The sequence below is a fragment of the Rhinoderma darwinii genome, chromosome 5 (genome assembly GCF_050947455.1).
Source record: "Rhinoderma darwinii isolate aRhiDar2 chromosome 5, aRhiDar2.hap1, whole genome shotgun sequence".
NCBI lineage: Eukaryota > Metazoa > Chordata > Amphibia > Anura > Rhinodermatidae > Rhinoderma > Rhinoderma darwinii.
The window spans coordinates 98,275,349-98,297,518 of record NC_134691.1 but is presented as its reverse complement, the minus strand read 5'-3'; the positions used below and the strand labels follow the sequence as shown (position 1 = coordinate 98,297,518).

The 22,170-nt window shown below is 38.7% G+C and overlaps 1 protein-coding gene across 3 annotated transcripts in view; it reads right to left on the bottom strand.

Annotated features, from left to right (window-relative positions):
- Positions 1 to 22,170, bottom strand: part of CDH2 (cadherin 2) — a 261,108-nt gene that overhangs the window by 10,384 nt on the left and 228,554 nt on the right. For all 3 annotated transcript variants that reach the window (XM_075826315.1, XM_075826314.1, XM_075826316.1), the window contains 6 exons: positions 10,725 to 10,910; positions 10,268 to 10,521; positions 9,121 to 9,263; positions 7,498 to 7,731; positions 2,736 to 2,969; positions 981 to 1,120 (listed from right to left, as the gene is read on the bottom strand). In XM_075826315.1, coding sequence (XP_075682430.1) covers positions 981 to 1,120; positions 2,736 to 2,969; positions 7,498 to 7,731; positions 9,121 to 9,263; positions 10,268 to 10,521; positions 10,725 to 10,910 — 1,191 coding nt within the window. The remainder of the gene's footprint in view (positions 1 to 980; positions 1,121 to 2,735; positions 2,970 to 7,497; positions 7,732 to 9,120; positions 9,264 to 10,267; positions 10,522 to 10,724; positions 10,911 to 22,170) is intronic.

Here is a 22,170-nt window from a genome sequence, read left to right as displayed (position 1 = left end):
GTTTAGCAGGTACTTGATATTGCTATGGCTGGAAGGTACTTTAGTTAGTTATTTATTGCAAGCACTTTACTGTAACTTTGTGGTGCAATGCTACTTTACTTAACCCTGGCATTGATATATATTACACACTAGTGTTTCCAATGTATGGCTCCAAAAAATGGCCGAAAACGCCTCCTATTGATTTTCAATGGGAGGTGGAGGCATTTTTTTCCTATGAGCTGAAAAAAACGCTTGCAGGAAAAAGAAGCGTCATGCCCTTTCTTCAGGCGTTTCCGTCTTTGACCTCCCATTGACATCAATGGGAGGCAGAGGAAGCGGTTTTCACAGCGGTTTTTGCCCACGGCGCTTAAAAAAACACAGCAAAACACGCAGGCAGGTCATGCAGGCAAGTGAAAATCTGCTGATTTTTCCGCCTACAAAAAACTCTGTGTGAACTTAGACTTGATTAATTATACTTTAAGTGTTGGATGGGGTTAGAGAAAAGGTATTTTTCTCAGAAACAGAACCACTCTTGGCAATGACTGTGTCCAGTATTGCCTTTCAGCTCCATTTAGGTGATAGGGCAGAACTGAAAAGCCAGACACAGCCCATGGGCAGGAATAAGTTTGTTTAAAGAAAAAGAAATGCAGATATTTTTTGGGGTAATCGGATACAACCCCTTAAACCACGGGGGGGGGGGGGGTGCATTCCGGTTAAGATGTTTTATTCTTTAGAGACTTTAGTAAAATATCTAAACTAGATTGCACCCTCTTAATTTCTCCATGTATTGTCCAAATTGTGAAATTCCATAAATCTTTTGTAGGGTAGTGCCTTCATCCCACAACTTTATTAGGTGAGTATTGTTTCAATTTATGTTACATTTCTTTTGCGCAGTCCAGATGATAATTATATACAGTATAGAAGGAAATATAAATTGTCTACAACCAGCTTGGAATTACCACACTATTCACAGAGAATGTATCGACTACATGTAATATTACCTGATCTTCCTCTCCTCCACCTTCTTCATCATACTTTAAGATGTTATCTCTGACGTCATCCTCGGGGTCAATAAGAAGTTGTTTGGCTTGTCTCTCCTTATCGCGGCGTTTCATCCATACCACAAACATCAATACCAGAGCTGTTGTATACAAATAATAATAATAATAATGAGTTAAATACAGAATGAACTTTAGTTAAGGGCGTACATTTAATGATTGCAATTTGCGACTACGGCACCAGCAGATTCATTAATTTACACGGTACAAAGGAAGACTAATAGTAATGTGATATTTGGCTTGAGCCCATAATGGAATTTTCACCCAATTATTTCCAAATCTTGCTTTAAACATATCTGATTTCTCTTGTAGACAAATTAAGTAAGGCAATTAGTTTAACGAAGGCTTTTAAATATTAATACACTTTAACTTGAACAAGTAAATCAATTTGCCTTCGACATCAGTTTTAACAACTGTAAAACAAATCTGTGTAACATAAAAACAAGCTGAGAGTCTGTAAATCATCGATGCTGCAGAGCTTTTCAACAATACACTTTCTGATCCTGTTACTTGATTTTGAGAGATTACAGCTCTCGTCTGTTCCCTTGGATTCTATTGCTATGGTAATATTTAATATATTCATCATTTTGAAGATGTTCTACTTACAGAGCGTCTCCCCCTAAATCACCATTAAATAAAAAAAGTTATCTTCTTGTGCAAAGTTGATCAAATTTCTGTTCAGCCACATCTTTCAATTGCATACTATTACAGCATGGTTACAAATGATGTAGCGATGCACGAGATATCACAGATTTTTGGGCTTTATTTTGTATTGATGCATTCCTCACTACTGTACTGCCGCATAACTAGGCTGATTTGCCTTCAGGACATTAGAAAAGCTGAGTGACGATCCATGAAACAATAGAAATAGCAGCCATATTGGTTGTCGAAATGGCGGAATGGAATTGTATACACCCCTCACATACAGTGCTGTTGTAGACTCCTACTGGAAATGATACACTGCACTTATACAGATATCGTCTGCTTCCTCTAGCTGTAACGTGCCCCCTGACTTGCTCAATGTAATCTGTCATTATGATTTACAAAGATCATTTATTGAACATTTTATGCTTGACATTTGTATCATTAGTATTATTCCTTAACCTGACATTGCATGTATACAATAAGCCAAGACAGATTCAGAATCTCAACCCTTAAACAATGTTTCTCCCATTACACATGACAAGAATTCAGATGATGATAAGATCCATCACGGCTGCAGTAAACTTAGGAGTACTAGAGGAAAACACAGAACTGCTAGAATTATTTATGTGGGTTGTGGATTGCTCTTTATAGCTTTGCTACATGTGCCTTACTCAGTGTGCCGGCAGCATTGCCTTTTCTTTTCCTATTTGATCATTGAGGCGAGCCTCATCCTTATTCTTGGAAAATCTGTGCAACACAAGGTAAAAGTTTTCACTAATGCCTAATGCAGAGGAAGCTAAACTTGAAGAAATTATTTATTCATCAATGTTTATCATGAAATCCGGGTAACATTCTGCGAATAAGGCTGAAAACGTCCTCTAATAATTTGTTATTCATGTAATGTTTGTAAGTATGTGTAGATGTACCTACTTCAGGGACCTTTCACACAGTGATTTCACAATTTACCCATTTATTAGTTCTGGGGTATGGCAGGAAAAGACATCCACTAAAATATACAAATGAATACTGCAATTCAATGGTAGGTGAACTTACTGAGCAAAATGATGATGCAAAGAAGAATTGCAATGATGGCTCCTGTGCCCAGACCAGTGCCAATGATGGGAGCCACTCCACTACAGTATCCATTCATGTCACAGGAGCAGACTTTAACACGGAGAAATGAAGTGTTCGACAGAGAAGGGTTTCCTGAATCTGTGATCTGAATTGGAATGGTATAGATTCCATCATCGAGAGAAGCAATTTTCAGGCTGAGCTGGGCATGGTCACCTAAAAAAAATTTTATTCATTGTTTAATTTCATTGTACAATTACAATATAAATGCGGTAAATAAATTTTATATGGTTAATCAAATTCACCTAATTAAATGCATAATCAGGCAGACAGGCAATAAACTATATTGTAAGTAAAACTAACACAGGGATATAAACATCTTCTCACTACATGAATGCAAGCTTGCTAAGACTGAATCCGGACAAAATTCTCTTAGTCGGAAGTCAGTGCCGAACAGCAAAATGGCAACTTACACATCGAACACCTCTATCCCTGGGAAAAACAATCCTTAAAAGCTCAAACCATGTCCACAATTTGGGTGCAGTGATTTATGGGGAACGGTCTTTCAGGAACCAGATATCTGCTGCTATTAAATCTTTATACGTCCATCTGAGGAACATTGCAAGAATTAACCACCTAATTCCACCAGAAGACATGTCAACACTGGTACATGCCTCCATAACTCGACGGCTGGACTACCGTAATACATACATACTGTAGGCCTCCCAGACAAAGCAACATATCGCCTTCAGTTAATGCAAAATGCATTGGCTAGGCGAATATCCAAACAACCTCGCCATGCTCACATGATACCAATCCTTCTCACAGTACTGGGCTGCCCATAAAATGGAGAATAACTTTTACAATTTGTTTGCGGACCTTTAAAGGCGACCTGTGACTTCTCCTGATATGTCTATTTTAGTAAATACTTATATTCTCAATGAAATGACAATCCTAGGTTGTCATAAAGAACTTAGGCCTCAGCTACTTAAAAGAACGACTGAAGCCCCACACTCCTCGCCGTCCTCTCATATCAATAGGCATATAGGTGCCTATAGAATCCACCATAAAACATTTGGAGCCACACACTTCTGTCATGCAGCCCCCACTCTCTGGAACTCAAAACCTGGATCAGAGAGAATCATCATTGGACACATAAAACAAGACTCAAAACGCACCTGTTCAGTTTGATGGCAAATATCACAATCACTCTCTACATAAGACATTATAACAAATGGATCAGTTTACTCTCGGACTGAGATTTGAGTCCCTCGTGAGAAAAGCGCATTACAAATGTTTTTTGTTGTTCTTACACACAGCAGATAAAGGGAATTGTGGTATCTCAACATAAATTATGTAACTATTTTCCAACACGCAGGCTACCCATGCATTACTGTATTATAAACTGTCAAAATACAATTATGAGAGGATTACAGGTAATGTGTCATCAGCAATCTACAGTCATTCTTTTTATATATTTGTGAAAGGAAAAGGCTGTCAAGTACAGACATAAAATAGAAGTAAAACTTTTGTGCAGCCCAAAATGAAATAAATGCAGCATATCAATGCTACCATAAATTTGTTTTATGGATTTCTGTATTGGAAATAACTGCTGTACTATCAGAATTGAAGGATAATCAGATACCAGAGGTGATGTCAGGAGCTCATATAGGGTCCTATTAGGTGTGTTTGACGATACGGACCACAGTAGCAAAAGTCTACCTACTGTCTACAAAGCAGTTTTGCCTTATATAATTCACACAAAAAAATTGCAGCTGCAATCCTTTAATGTTTTCCTTTTCAGCAAATGAGTTTCTGGTAGAGAGTTTTTATAAGGGAATACAGAATCTATTCTCTTAGTGTAGCGAGCAGCGAGTTATACTGCGAAGATCTTAAATGTAGTTTCAGCACATAAAAGATTTTACAAAGTTCTTTTGAAAAAGAACAACTATTTACCAGCTATAATATCCCCTTGAAAAATGGAAAGCACATTCCCCTATAAAGCTCAGCAATATATTTTGCAGATAAAACAAAGTGAAGGCACAGGGTTGCACTTAGAGGCTTTTTCTATAAAAGTAACAATAGCGGATCATTTTTCACAGCTATGTACACAATGTTGCATTAAAAAGACAAGGCAACAAAGCAATCAACAATATTACAGTTCATAACATTAATAGTTGTGGGAAGAAATACAATTGTAGCAGCAGGTATAATTTCTCTTCATACAGGCAGTCTAATAGGCAAAAAAGCGAAGGAACAAACTATTTACTGAATCACATAGGCTACAAAGAGAACTTTCCATCTTTTCTTCCACTTTGCTGGTAATTTATTTTTCTGAAATTATTATAGAGGCATACAAAAGATTCCGAAATGTGACAGTGTGTATTCAGTTTGGATGTACATTGCCTAATATATTATGGAGTTAACCCCTTAATGAGCTGGTCATTTTGCACGTTAATGACCAAGGATTATGTTTTGTTTCTTCACTGTTGCACTCTAAGGGTATGTTCGCACGCTTAGCAAAAAACGTCTGAAAATACGGAGCTGTTTTCAAGGGACTCCTGATTTTCAGACGTTTTTTAAGAAAAACTCGCGTTCTTCGCTGCGTTTTTCGAGCTGTTTTTCTATAGAGTCAATGAAAAACGGCTCCAAAAACGGCTCAAGAAGTGACATGCAATTCTTTTTCGCAGGCGTTTTTTTACGCGTCCGTTTTTAAAAATGAAGAGAGAGAGCAAAAAACACGGCGCCAACTTGTGCAGGTCAATATGTTAGGTAGGTGAGGAGAGGGGGCATTACCATGCTCACCTAGGCTGAATGCATATAACGCAAGGGTAGGTCCACATATGCTGCTGCCAGATCCGAATCGGTTCCCGGAGGGGACCGCTTAGTTAGCGAAGAAAGGAGGAAAAAAATGGATCATCTGGAGGCGCTGCTGCGTGGTAAAATTGTAAAATGACAGGATGGTAGAGTCCAGATATAATAATTTTACCACGCAGCAGCGCCTCCAGATGATCAATTTTTTCCCTCCTTTCTTTGTTTTTAAAAATGGCAGCGTAAAAAAACGGCCTGTCGGAACAGAACACCACTTTTCCTATTAAAATCAATGGAGCAGATGTTTGGTGGTATTCTGCTTCCGATTTTTCGTCATGTTTTTGCATCGCTGCATTCCAAGAGCCATAAGTTTTTTATTTTTCCGTCGATGTAGCCATATGTGGGCTTGTTTTTTGCGGGACAAGGTATAGTTTTCATTTGTAGTATTTTAGGGGACATGGGGCTTATTGATTAACATTTATTTAACTTTTTTTATGGCGTAAATGGGAGATAAAAAGGAATTTTGCCATTGTTTTTTGTGGGGTTTTTTTGGACGCCGTTCACCCAGCGGCTTAATTAATGTGTTAACTTTATTGTTTAAGTCATTACGATCACGTCGATACCATATATGTGTATGTGTTATTATTCTTTTACACTTTTACTAAATAAAACCTCTTTTTGGATAAAAAAAAGTTGTTTTAGTTTATTTTTACTGTAATATTTTTTTTTTTTTTCATAAACTCTATTTAACTCTGGCATGGCCTAATAGGTGGTTGCTGAAGGCAGACCTGGGGGCCTTTGTTAGGCCCCCTGCTGCCATGGAAACCCGACCGCGCCCCGCAATTTCTTTGCGGGGGCGCCGATGGGGTGACAGAGGGATCTCCCTCCCTCTGCCAAACACATTAGATGCCGTGCTTGCTATTAACAGCGGCATCTAATGGGTTAACCTGCCGGAATCGGAGCACGCTTCGATTCCGGCAGTTGGGGCAGGAGCCTGGCTGTGTATAACAGCTGTGCTTCTGCTGCTGATCGCGTGGGTGCACTGGCAGTACCCACCCGATCAGAGCGACAGATATATACGTTGTTTTGCAGGAACTAACCCCTGCTTGCGACGGATATATCCGTCGCTCGTCGTTAAGGGGTTAAACTATCTGCAGTCCTATAATATACCTTACGGTCATTAGCAGAACTGCTCCAGCTAGAAGTGGGAATAATTCGAAGATAAGGTCGGGATGAGGTGAGGAACCCATTTGGAGTTGTTGGTCTTTAGTTTGCTTATGGGGCACAGGCTAAAGAATTATAGTCCTGCATCCTGCTGTGGGGTTGAAGGGAAGCTTTACCCAGGGCTTCTAGACTCTAGTTGAAGACTATTGGGCGTCTGTTAAGTGGACATATTTAGCTTTCACAATTTTTCCCAAGGATACTCTCTTATGTATATAGTCTCCGGGGAGTGTTGGGTTAATCGGAAAACCTGTGTCTTCTAAACCCAGCTGAACTAAAAGCTGCTAATCGGATTGGATTGGGAAGAGATGGATTCCCCGATCTGCATTCTATCTCATGTATTGAAGATACGACTCTAAATAACTGGCTTCAACTTCAGCTGATCCACTGCCTCAGTGGGAGTCTCTCAGATAGAATTGGACCATGGGCAGCCGATGATTATACTCTGGGTGAGTAATACTGTGTCTCCAGCGCCTGGTAGTAACTTATTGGGCCCAGTTAGGAATCGTTTTGTTTAGTTAGGGATCAGATAAATAGTTTATTTCTGTTGATGAAGTTTAAAGAGCGCCCCTTATCTGAGGATTTAAAATTTCTGGAATAAAGACAGGTGCGACTTGTGTTGGTTTTTTACATTCCATGTTAATACCTGTAAAAACGTTGCTATTAGGTGTTAATTAATCTCTCATCAATCATTATACACAGAGACACATACCATTGAGCCGAGTAATGGTCCAATTCTTCTTAATATCCATTGGGCTGAAAGGAAGTTCAAAGATGAATGGTCCTGCATTAGGGTTTATGTCGGCATCTACTGCTGTAATGTTGATTGCATTTGGCTCTGGTCGTTCACAAATTTCCACTTCTCTTGGAAAGACTTGAGGAGCGTTGTCATTTATATCAAGCAAATATACCTGTAATGTGCCTGTGCCACTCATTGGAGGAATACCTAGAAAAATGACATGAGATCAGTCATCATAAAATAATATTATATCTTTATTTTAACTGACTGACTGCCGGAATGGACTGGGACACATTGGCAATAGTAGTAATGAGCATTTACTATTTACCCTGCTGTATAATACTCTTGAGGTAGGTTTCTGCAGGTATTGCACCGAATTGTTACATCTGACTGAGGCACGGTGGGCACCTTTTGGCTATAGGTGCTTAGACAATGCCCAGAACAGTCAGTACGCACTGACATGACTGTATTACAAATACTTCTGTAACTATAATAGCTGTGGGTCATTGGGTCAGAACAAAATATACAATACTTGACTTCTGCTTGTCTGTGTGTCACTGATGGATATCTACCTAAATATTCTCAGCTATAGGACATGGTTTGGCTACTCCAATGCTATACCAGCCACTGATACAACTGTAAATGTAAAGCCTTGTTATTTGTATCATCATCATCCCTTATAATAAAGAAAATGTATAAAAGCAGCTAAGACAACAATAAAAAAAAAAAACATAGAAATGACTATTTCATTCTACAGTCCCATTGGAGGCGCCCAATTGTGCTCCAGCTGAATTATATAGCAGATGACTTTCATTAGTTTATTATGGTTGAATTAGTTAACATTCATGAAATATTTCAATATTTTTATGGCGCCTCAGCCTTTATTAGTAGCCTATGATATGCATTAGTCTAAATTTAATATTTGGAAAACATTACAATTTCACGAGGCCTCATAACGTTTATCCCCTGATCTGTGCGTATCTAATAAGATGGTGTCAACGTAAATGGCCATTTAATGAGATTACGGGGATGTGCGCACGCTATATGGATGGAAAAAAGAGCTGGGGTAATGTGAACTTTCTCCTTTTTGGCACACATCATCCCATATCTCTTGAACAATATGATTGTTGTTAGTTGTATTTTAATTACATTCATGATGAGGCAATATATTTTCAAGCATACTCATAAACTATCAGCATCCACTTCAACAGAGCTGCAGTATAATACATTCATTTAGAAGTGATTTGACATAAATACATTACAAAGAATGGGCAATATAAATTAACAAAACATTTTAAAAATCAAAAATCCTTCTAGAGAGATCACAAACCCTTCCCTGTTTCCATGGAAACCATTTAAATACGATTGTAAATGGTTTATATGTCCTATTTTCAATTCCATAAAGGCAGAAGACAACTAATATGAACGAACATATGATTAACTAGTTACTTCTGAAAAATTCTAAATTTAATGTTTGGTTTCAAAAACACAAAACAAGATATATTATACCCTTTCCGTCTATAAAACAAATTAATTTCAATACATTCTAAAAAAACATATAGAATCACGCAATAAATACTGAATATTAATACATACCGCTGTCTGTGGCTAGAAAAGTTGCATTGTACATATTGTTTTTCACATACATAGATTCCCTGTCTAAAACTGCTATGGTATTAATTTGTCCATTCATGGGGTCAATTTTAAGCCAGTTCCCAGGATCGGAAAGTTTTGAATACCTAATAAAAGTAACAACATCAAAGAATAATATTACCCGTTTTAAAATATGAACACAAATGTAATGCAAAAAAGGAACAGAAGTCAGTCTACTGATGAGGAAAAATAGAAAATAGATTTTTATACAATGATAGATAGATAGACAGACAGACAGACAGACAGACAGACAGACAGATAGATAGATAGATAGATAGATAGATAGATAGATAGATAGATAGATAGATAGATAGATAGATAGATAGATAGATAGATAGATAGATAGATAGATAGATAGATGATAGATGGATGGATAGAATAGATAGGATGGATAGATGGATAGATAGGTAGGTAGATAGATAGATAGATAGATAGATAGATAGATAGATAGATAGATAGATAGATAGATAGATAGATAGATAGATAGATAGATAGATAGATAGATAGATAGATAGATAGATAGATGGATGGATAGAATAGATAGGATGGATAGATGGATAGATAGATAGGAGATGGATAGATAGTTAGATAGGTAGATAGATAGATAGATAGATAGATAGATAGATAGATAGATAGATAGATAGATAGATATGAGATAGATAGATAGATAGATAGATAGATAGGTAGGTAGATAGATAGATAGATAGATAGATAGATAGATAGATAGATAGATAGATAGATAGATAGATAGATAGATGGATGGATAGAATAGATAGGATGGATAGATGGATAGATAGATAGGAGATGGATAGATAGTTAGATAGGTAGATAGATAGATAGATAGATAGATAGATAGATAGATAGATAGATAGATAGATAGATAGATAGATAGATAGATAGATAATAAGATACCATAGACAGCATAAACAGATCACTAGCTGTAAAGGGCATTGGAAAGATGATGCTTAACCCTGTAATATATATATATAATTTTTATTAACACATAGAAAAATCGGTACACACATGAATATTGAAAATCTTGATACAGCTGAAAAAGACTAAAGTAAAACCAAGAAAAAACGTTGCATACCTAATTGTTTGCTGCATATAGCGATCTGGATCTTGTGCATTGTATGTTACAAGTATATTTCCAGGCATCAAACCTTCTTCCTGACGTATTAGCTTAGGATTTGGGCTGAAGTAAGGACTCTCGTTGACATCAATGATGGTTATGGAGACCGTGGCTGTTGACTGTGGAGGATGATGGATGCCTTTAATTAAAGGCACTTGGTTTTCTGCAGCTACTGTTAGAACAAACATCCGATTGGTCTCAAAGTCAATTGGCTAGAAGCAAAATAAAAATATAAAAAAGAAAGAAATGTAGGTTAGAAAACATTTATCTTACTCTATTTATGAATAAAATCCCAATTACAGTTGTAATCAATGTGATCTCATTTGTTTCCATGCCCAATCAGATTTTATTATCTAAAGCTACATACTGTGGCAGGTACCTACGTTGGATTACATTGTCAATTGTGTTACTGTACCTTGACTACAGTGACCAAACCATCATTACTGTTTGGATCTGTTCTAATGGTAAAACGTCCGGTTGCGTCACCGCTGACGATTCTGTATATCGTGTTCCAAGCGTTAGTGTGTGGCTGGTCCTTGTCTGTTACTGTAAGATTGGCTACTACAACATCAACTCGGTTTTCAGGCACTTCTCCATAGAACTACACAAAAAAATAGATAGGAAAAAAAAAAACTTGTTATAGAAGATTGAGAGACCCTGAAGAGCTACAATATTTAGATTGTCACATAATCAAAAAATGGCTAGCGATTATCGCTGTAGGAGAAAGTATTAATTGACTGTCATTGCCTGGTATTGTCATGGACTCTTATCTCCTCCGAACAGTGCATTGTCTCAGAACTAATACCTTACTTATCTCATTCACTACAGCATTGACTTGCAGGTAAAGCTCAGTTGAGAAAAGATTAGTATGTGTAATAATATGAAGTTAACAGACAGGCTAAGCATCCCAAAAATATAAAGAAGTCATGAAATGAACCGTCATTCCGTAGCATTTAATGCCTTCCAATGAAAACAAATATCTGAGGCAGTGAGAGAACAAGGGGACAGCGGAGCATTGCAATGCATTGAAAACAAAATGAAGGCCATTACAGCTCATTCCTTTCTAAACTAATGTAATTACACGCAAGGCAGTATTATCTTGTCATCCTACGCAGTTCGCATTTTCAATCTACAAGCGTCCGAAGTCCAACATTATTTACATTCTTTCCAGAAACACAAAAATGAAGAAAAAGAGAGAAATCTCGGCTTTTCTAGGAACAAGACAATACTTGTTTCAGCATTTTTGTTCAACATACTTGATGTTTTTTTTCTCCATTTATGTCTAAATCTAAAAATTCTGCTGATTTTCCAATATCAGACAGTTGTATATTTGAGAGCTCAGATGAAAGTTAAAGGGGTTGTCCAGTTTTTATTTATTTGTAGAATATAGTTTTCTAATATACATGTATTAGAAATTCTGCTCACAAACCTTTCTTAGGCTAGGTTCACACGGAGTATTTTGCCGAGTTTTTTGACGCGGAAACCGCGTCGCAAAACTCGCCAAAAACGGCCCAAAAACGCCTCCCATTGATTTCAATGGGAGGCGTCGGCGTCTTTTTCCCGCGAGCAGTAAAGCTGCCTCGCGGGAAAAAGAAGCGACATGCCCTATCTTCGGGCGTTTACGCCTCTGACCTCCCATTGACTTCAATGGGAGGCAGAGAAAGCGTATATCGCGGTGTTTTATGCCCGCGGCGCTCAATGGCCGCGGGCGAAATACGGCGCGAAAATCGCTGCGAAAATCGGCGTGCAGGGAGAGGAAAATCTGCCTCAAAATTCCAAACGGAATTTTGAGCCAGATGTTCCTTCTGCAAAATACTCCGTGTGAACATGAGGCCCGTCACACTAGATTGGACTTAAAAAAAGACTTTGTTCACATCTGCGTGGGGACTCCGTTCCTGAGTTCCATCGGACCTTTCCATTAGGGGAACCCATGAACAGAATCCAAACTTAAACAAACGGAAACCATAGCCGTTTGCATCACCATTGATTTCAATAGTGCAAATGGTTTCCGTTTTGTCACCGGTGTGTAAGGGTTCCGTTGTTTTGACAAAGTCAATACTGCAGTTGACTTCGCTATTCATTCCATCAAAACAACATCCGTGTGCTGTGCGTTGAAACAACGCACAGCAAATGGACCCATTGATATCAATGGGGCTATTCACACATGCGTGCGTTTTTACGCAGCGAGTGTCGTTTGTGTGAAACTCACTGCATGTCCTATATTGGTGAGTTTTCACGCACCTTGTCGCCCATTGAAGTCGATAGGTGCGTGAAAACCACGTACAGCACACGGACGCACATCTGTACGCTGTCCGTCTTTCACGCTCAATTACATTGAAGAAAAAAAAAGTGCTTGCAAGTGCAAGAAAAAACACATGCCACACGCAAAGCACACTGATGCAAAAACGCAACGCACAAGGACAGATTTAAGTGCGTTTTTTACGCGTGTGAATGTACGCTAAAGAGTGGAATTATGCTGGAAGATTCCATGTTGCCTCAAACAGCCATTTAAGACTAAATACTGGGTACAGCTGGCTGCTAGAATACATCATACAGGTTTACCAAGGTAAGTATAACAGAGCAGGTTGCCAACTCTCCTATGAAACGGAATATTTCAGATAACGGTTTGACCAGTAAGTCGCAATTACTAATGAAAAGTTTTTTCTAATACAATGTTGTGCTTCATTTCCTTATCATTTTGAATATTTCTGCTTGATGTTAATAAATAGAAACCTTCCTGTTTATATTCAAAGACAGAAAACCCAAACCCCTTTCATGCAGGTGCAGGTTGGTAAAAGGTATCATCATCCTGTAATAGAGGGCAGTGCTGGGATTTGTGTTGCTGTGTAGCTTGAGGTACCTAGACTAGACTGACACATCATTAGAAACTCTAAACCGTTTCAGCAGGACTAGATCAGCCCCTCAATGTTAATGAGGGTGGTTCATCAGTGACAGCCAGCAGAGATTTTGAAAGTGAGAAGGTACTGAAACACAATTGGGACTCGTGCATAGAAACTCGACAACGTAATGTGGTAGGTCTACTGTACCTTTTGTGATATGTAAAGGCATAGAGAACGCTTTGTGATATCACCATTAGCTGAGTGAAATGACAAACTGAGTTCTACTACTGATGGGGCTGAAGTGAACAAAGATAGGTACTAAAAACAAACTAATAGTAAAACCCGAATACTTGATGAAAAGCCAATTTACAATAAATAAGATGGAAATGTGTCCTATATTGATTTCCTTCTCAGAGAGTAGCTGGAGTGAATAGAATTGAATATGTACATGGATTAGTAAGACAGTCCACCTTGTAATAATGGCATGTTTAACATTTCATGTTATTTCATCTGATGGCGGACTTTCTTCACACAAAGGACTTCTGATGAGAATACAAGTTCTTCATGTCCATGACTTATTAGGGGGAAGATACAAAGGGCTGCGTGTGATGAGCAGCTTATGTGCCGAGGCTCAGACACTATTGTTGTACAGTTATTGATGGGGCTGGAAGAGACGACTGTCGGGATCTGTTACCGTTTCCTCCGCGCACCGTCTCGAATTTCTCACTGCAAACACTGTCTACTGCTTGTCATATAATAACATGTAAGCTGGAGGTTCTGATTCACCAATGGAATATTAAAAAGCGGTTTCAACAAACTCGCATCGACCTTCTTGTATGTTATATGATTTAGGCCTCGTTCACATCTGCGTTGGAGGCTCCATCCAAGATTACCGGAAAAACAATAGTGCTGCATGCTGCGCTTTTGTTTCTGGTAATACCACGGACACGCCGACCCTGGTGGTGTCCGTAGTGCAACGGAAGCGTCGCTTACGGCTTTCCCTTGTTCTGTGTGAACATAGCCTAATGTGTATAGTTTTATTTGACATATGTTTAAATACAAAACCCTTTTAAGTAGAATTTGTAAACTTGTTTCGCAAATAAAATGTAACCATCTAGGACAACCCCCTTTCTTCAGGGGCTTCTGGCATATACACATTTTCCCTGCTAAGCTATAGGAGAGAAGTGGCATTACACAGCACCCACTGCAGTAACTTAGGGACTATGTGATACATGATAGCACCAAGTTTCCTGGAGAAAGCACGTCTTTGCAGTGGCTCTCAGAAAGGGGTGCCAAAAGAGGAACCCTATTTAAGGCTTCACAGAGCATTAGGACAGGGGTTGTCCTGAGTGTACTACCCCTTTAATAATCACAATAATCTTTATTCATATAGCGCCAACATATTTCGCAGCACTTTACAATTCAGAGGGAACATGTACAGACAATATCAGACATTACATAGCGAAAAAATGAATTAACCAATCAAACAAGGGAAGCTACGGCCCTGCTCGCATCTTGGCGGAATAAATCCCAATACGATGAGAAAGAGTGATTCACCATCTTGTTGTTGTGCTTTGTTATATAGAGGAGATTTTCTTTAATAGTCTCCACTGAAACTCTGAAAATGGATGAAAGTTTAAAAGCTGAAATCGGCGATGCCGACGTGTGTCAAAAACTAGACAGATCTACAGGTTTAAAATTCTAAACACATGCAAGCGGAGGTAAATAGAGAAGAAGCTGATTATTGTGTATAGCAGTGGTGCAGTGTAAGAAACAGGCTCCAAGGGGGGAAAGAAGAACGCTTGTCATGTAATGAATAAATCATTACAAACGTTCCAATCTGAAACGAAGGGATAATAAGGCCTGGATGAAAGTAAGTCCTGCCGGTTATATTAGTATACAGGGTATGTAACCATAAAATTAGCTTAAAAACCAAGGAGTTTTTTTCTGTTAGTAACTTATGAGGATTATGTGCCAGCAAGCTACATTCAACTGACCCTTGACTGACGTTTTAAAAACGCCACCAAAAACATAATAAATGCCTCTACTGCTACAACACTCTGTGCTGGGTCAGTCGTGCATGTGTTCCAGGTTCATAAGATACAAATCTGTCTTTAGACATTGATAAATCTGGTATACAGCTGAACACATCAAGATACCCTCCACTGCATCTCCGTCACCCCACCTTTTCAGAAGAGAAAATAGAAGTGTTTTAGATGTCATAAGCGGTCTAAAAAAATGTGTGATAAATATAGGGGAAGTTACCTGAGACAAGGGGCAGACTGACAGTCCTGGGTCCCCCGGCAATAAGGGTCGGTCATAGATCACTAAGCACCCGTGATACAGGCTGCTTTCTTTTAAAGTTTTTTAATGCACTATTTTAATTTAAAGGGAAGATCTCTGTGACTTGTTCAACATTGACAAAAAACAAAAATGCATATATCTATATAGGAGTTGAATCTCTTTTTTTCTTATACAGAGCTCCAAATCTTCTACTTCCCTTTGCACAGCCATATGATAAAAATACTATTAATGATGAAATGATGTCTGCCTGCATCCGCCACTAAGGGGAGCTTACTGCATATGAATTTATACAGTTCCCTTTTAATTCATTCAGCGAGCTTCACCTTGTGGTATCTGCGGTCAGACAGAATGTTATAATTTTACTCTATAATGGAAAGCAGGGGATTTGGCCGTAGGCCCCCAGGCAAGTGTCCTATTGTCTGAACCGTCAAGTCATTCACTGCCTAAGACATTTTTCAAAACTTTCCTACACTAGTTTTATATATCTGCGACACATTGATAAATTTGACCCAGTATGGGAATTATTACCCATATAATGCTACTTAAAAGAGCTGTGTAGTATATACAGTATTGTGCAAAAGTTTTAGGCAGTTGAGGAAAAATGTAGCAAAGTAAGAATAATTTAAAGAATAGAAGTGTTAATAGTTTTTTTGCCAATTAACAAAATACAAAGAGAATGAACAGAAGAGAAATCTAAATCAATATTTTGTGTGACCTCCCTTTGCCTTCAAACCTGCATAAATTCTTCTAGGAACACTTTCACAAAGTCATGGATTTTGTAGGATTATAGTCAGGTATATGATTAACCAATTATACCAAACAGGTAAAAATGATCATAATTTTCATATGTAGATTTAAACACAGTTATTAACTGTAACTGAAACAGTTGTGTAGGCTTCAGCTGTGTAGGAGGCTTAACCAGTTCAGGACCGGGCTTTTTTGCGCCTTCAGGACCAGACACCGTTTAGCCATTTTTAGCACGTGTTAGTTAAATGGCTATAACGTTTTTATTTGTTGGGCTAACGACGTGATTTTTGCGACGTTTTTTCCGTAGACACTGCAGGTTTCATTTTTTATCGTTTTTATACACACCTTTTTTGCTATTTTAGAATTTTTATTCATAAAGTTTGAAAATAATAGTAAAAAAATAAGCTTTTTTACGTTTCAGCTATTTTTTTTGGGTAATAACATCGTTTTAAGCTAAAATAGACCTTTTATTTGTGATCGTCATTGTCTACCGTAAATTTTAATATATTACATGTCTATATTAGGGTAATTGGGTCAGCGCTAGCGTTACAACAATGATTGGCGGGGGGAACGTTTTTTTTTTGGGGGTGGGTATTTTATGTGTATTTATTATTACATTTTTTTTGCACTTTACTTTATTATTTTTTTATTACTATGGTCTGTCCCCCAAAGGTCAAAAAAGAGCTTTGGGGAACTTTATATATTTTTTTTCTTTCTTTTACACCATGTTTTTCCACTGTAACTGGGGCTGTACAGCAGCCCTAGTTACAGGGGAAATCAGCCCTCTCATAGTGACGATTGTCACTAATAGGGCTGTGCTGGGTCTTGTAAGACCCAGCAGCAGTCTGTCACTAACGGCACCCGGCGATCATGTGACCTGTCACATGATCACCGGGAGGAATAGAGACCACGCCGCTGCTGCTGTCTCTATTCCTATACACAGCGTTCATTGAACGCTGTGTAAAAACACATCGGAGAAGACAGAAGCAGTGAAAGCTGCTTCTATCCTCTCCTCAGGGTCCCCGGCAGTCACTGACAGCCGGAGACCCGACATTCAGCTGCCCGATCGCGCGGGCAGCAAGTTAAAACCCGAGCCGTAAAAAGTCTATGGCTCGGGTTTTAAGGACCCTGACCGCAGGCCGTAAATATACAGCCAGCTGTCGTGAACCAGTTAAAACTGGGTAAGGAACAGCCAAACTGCTACAAAGTAAACTTGTGGAAATTTATGTCACAGGTCCACCATGGCAAGACTGAGCACAGCAACAAGACACAAAGTAGTCATACTGCATCAGCAAGGTCTCTCCCAGGCAAATATTTCACAGTAGACTGTGGTTTCAAGATGTGCTGTTCAAGCTCTTTTGAAGAAGCAAAAAGAAACGGACAATGTTGAGGACCGTAGACAAAGTGGTCAGCCAAGGAAACTTGCAGCAGATGAAAGATACATCATGCTTACTACCCTTCAAAATCGGAAGATGTCCAGCGGTGCTATCAGCTCAGAACTGGCGGTAACAAAGGCAGTTTTTTCGCCGAAGGGCTAGAGAGCAGTTCAATAATGAGTGTCTGCAGGCAGCAGTGAAGCATGGTGGAGGTTCCTTGCAAGTATGGGGCTGCATTTCAGCAAATGGAGTTGGAGATTTGGTTGGTGATTAATGGTGTCCTCAATGCTGAGAAATACAGGCAAATACCTATCCACCATGTAATACCGTCAGGGAGGCGTCTGATTGGATCCAAATTTATTCTGCAGCAGAACAATGACCGACCCCAAACATACAGCCAATGTCATTTAGAACTATCTTCAGTGTAAAGAAGATCAAGGAGCCCCAGAAGTGATGATATGGCCCCCACAGAGCCCTGATCTCAACATCATCGAGTCTGTCTAGGATTCCATGAAGAGACAGAAGTATTTGAGGAAGCCTACATCCGCAGAAGATATGGGGTTAATTCTCCAAGATGTTTGGAACAACCTGCCTGGCGAGTTCCTTCAAAAACTGTGTGCAAGTGTACCTAGAAGAATTAATGCTGCTTTTAAGGCAAAATATTGATGTGATTTAGATTTCTCTTCTGTTCATTCACCTTGCATTTTGTTAATTGATACAAAAAAAACTATCAATGCTTCTATTTTTGAAAGCATTCTTACTTTGTAGCATTTTTCCACAACTGCCTAAAAATTTTGCACAGTACTGTATACATAGATGTAGCATAGTTGTGTCCGCTGTCTGAATCATCATGGTGAATGCAATCTAAATACACGCACGCACGCACACACACTCACCCCCCTCAGAAGAACATTCAAATCTTACTACAGCAACTTACATTAATGCAATGTCATAAGTCTATGCCTAAGATATTACAGCTTTACAAGGATAATAATAATCCCCATGGCACTCAAGGGGTTGAAACTTGAAAGCAGATTTTGTTACAAACCCTGAAATCAGCAGCTTAGTGGTTTAAACTGGGTGACCCTTAAAAAAGGCCAGCTGTGGAATGGATTTGACTGAGAGAGTGCAGCAAATAAGTAAAAAAAAATGAAGGACAGAAGAGGAAGAATCAAGTCCATCTCCTTCTGTTTGGCTGTCTCAGAGATCAGACAGATTAGATGTGGTTTATTGATTGAGGGCTTCTTATTTTATTAAAGACGAAAAGCAAGCCTCACACCAGCCCTCAATGTCTGTTCTAGTCTGTAAAACATTACTTATGGTTGCACTTAATATGGTTGAAAGAGGTGAGTGCTAACAAATGGGGAGACATTCTGAAGCTCGCTCCTAATTCAATTCAGTGTAATGTCATCTGGAGGAGCCAGCGTCCAAATATGATGCAATAGATTTCTACTGCAAATAAGATTCACAGGTGTCAGGGGCTATCTTTAATACAAATATGTTTTATTCTGTAATCAATAAACTCCAAAGAATTTCTTCATGCAAATTCACCTTCAGATCTAAATCAAAGTCGCACTAATAATTATTATGGAAAGGAAAAATCTAAATCTAAATCACAACCCCTTGATAAATAACAATGAAGAATGAATGAATGAATGAATGAATGATTACATCACATAAGTTTAGATACTTAATAAGTAAGTTAAAATATCTTCATTTATTTGTAAACTCAACTCAGTGACATCCTGTGAATCCTCAGCACAAAGCAGGAAAGAAAACCCTGTACCCTGTAAGGCGGCACATAGAGTCCTTACCGGTCTAAAGTGTGCCAACGCATGATGTCTCCGATAGGTGCCCATAGCAGCTAAAAACAACACTTTTTACATTTTCTTACGTGTTTTAGAAAAATAAATATTGAAATCTGGTTTAAATGATATGGGCAACTGCTTCAGTTTTTTTTACTCAGTTTTATACATGAGCCCCATTGTGTTCATAAGGGTGTACCCTATGCCCGTTCATGAAGTTTGTTTTTTATTTCCAGTTTTGTGGGCTATATAATACACACATACTTTGCACATATATAACTCATTTCCATTGTAGGGATTTTCCATTATTGCTTGAATCTTACCCGTAAATAACACAGCCTCCTGTCCCTAAGGCCTCATGCACACTTCCATCACCGTTTTCTCGACCGTTTTTGACGGATCTGTGTGTCCGTTTTTGTTTCCGTGTGCACTCAGTTTCCGTTCCGTGTTTCCGTTTTACACGGACGTTTTGCTTCCGTTTAAAAAACGGATGTGAACTTCATTTGAACTTATCACATGTCCCAGGAAGCACCCATAGAAAGTTTACAATAAGTTTTTGGTGCTGTTTTCTGTAGCTTTCAGAGCATAAAGAACAGTTTGAGATTACTCTGCTTGGCTTACTTTGGTTTTTTGGGTGTTTTGGAGTGAAAATATGAGCCTATCTTCAGGAATGAACGTTTACTGTAGTCTGTGAGCCTGTGAACTTTTGCTCACCCAGCCGTTGCTATTGCAACGGATCCGTCAAAAACGGACGGCACACGGAAGCCTTCCGTGTGCCATCCGTTTTTTTCACTGACCCATTGACTTCTATGGGCCACACGGTCACTGAATCACTGAGCAAAGTAGGACATGCTCTACTTTGCACGGAACGGAACAACGGATCCGTTTAAATAACTGAAGTGTGCATGGGGCCATTGAAATGAATGGGTTCAGGGTGCCATCAGTGACAAAAACGGATAGCACCCTGAAGGAAAAAACTGAAGTGTGCATGAGGCCTAATAATGTTGTTCTGCTTTTCCGCCTAGGTTGCTATCCTTTTTTCCCTTCTTAACTGTCCCTACTGTGTTTTCACTTTCTCTTGTTTCTTTTTTTATTGGTCCTCCTAGTCCATTCGTCTTTCTTATTGTTTATCCCCCTCTATGTTTTTTGTATTCCATTATTCCTTAATGGAGAGACATATAATATGATGAGATCCCAAATGGTTTGGGCAGATTGATCAGATCTTACACTTGGAGGAAGCAGTTCTTCCCAATAGAGTACTATGTAGATACTCTAATGATCACTTCCCATGGGGCCAGACTGGGAATGCACAGCCGCTGAACAACGACCCCTCTGGGACACGGTGGGACTGCTGAGTGTTATTTTCACTACGATCAATTTGATACTAGGATGTAGACGAACACTTTACAGATACCAAACAATTGATTTAATTTTTCTATTTGTTAAAAATGTATGTCCAGCTTTGAATATTGTTTAACAGTTTACATAGAAGTTGAGTAACTTTGTACATATACATACATTTGCATTATTTCTTGTACTGGTCCTGGGTTACTGCACAACCTGAAAACAGTCCAGAGCTGCAGTTTTCTTTGATTTTTTTTTTTTTATACATCAGATTACTACTTCGTGCCTTTTGTGAAGCGTATCTTTTACAGACATTGAGCCAGCTTGAGATTTCCACTCTGAAGCTTGCAGAAGTGTGAATGTGGCTTTGGACTACAATAGAGACTGCATTGGATCAGTACAATCTAAGTAATGAAATGTATATGCCATGTTTTATTTAGATTACTTCTGTATTTTATTTGTAAAATTGTGTTCGAAGGTGGGCATCTACTCTACAGCTCTACATTTAATCTTTATTTTCTAGTTAATTGTATTAACATTGTAAGGAACTCAGGACCTGATTTAGATAGAATGATTTTTTTAAGGTTAATTTCATGGTCTGAGGGTTTAGAGCCAAATAGTTTGTATTTTCTCCTGATCCTGTTTGTAGCCGGAGCCTCTTATGGGAGAGAGCTGGAGGATTTCATTATACATAAAAGAAAATACCTGTGTGATTCACCTGTATGGCATTTTAACACATTTCCTTCAAGCATGCCATGAATAGAATGACTATATAATAAACTCACTTTAGGACCACGTAGTAAAGAAATATTGGTCACTCTCTTAGGATTAATGCCCTATCGATGGAAATACTTCAAAGCATCTGTAAAGTGTCTCCGAGTCAGTTTGTGTAGAAGGTTCTCAGCTCAGCTTATTAGGTGAGAATCTATTGTATTTATGCAATTCCCTTATAGAAAGCTTACATGTTCTTCTTGGGTGCAGTACAAGAGTGGCAGAGGTCAGACAGATGTATGTGACATTAGAGAAAGTTTTATAGATCACTCATACCTCACAATGACTAGGACAAACTGCACTAAAGATTGAATAACGCCCTATGGTGCCGTCTTTTAGGAAGGGCTATTACTGTCACTGTTGCCAAGAAACACAGCATGCTGCAACTTCCTAATGGTTGATAATCATGGGAAAAAGGAAAAGAGGCAATGTCTGCATTGAAGCCTATGACACCTACGGGCCACAAAATTTCAGAAACAATGTCTTAAAGATCTTTCAAAGTGCACTTTCTTGCCAAAGTTTTCCTTCAGAACTGATCTTCAGGGACGGAGCTGCTAACATTAAGCCTTGCTGCCTATACTGCAGGACTGAAAACTTTGAAAACAAGCAGAACTTCACATTCGGGGATTTGAAGGCTACAATGATGATATCTATGCTTTACTGTTATCTCCGCT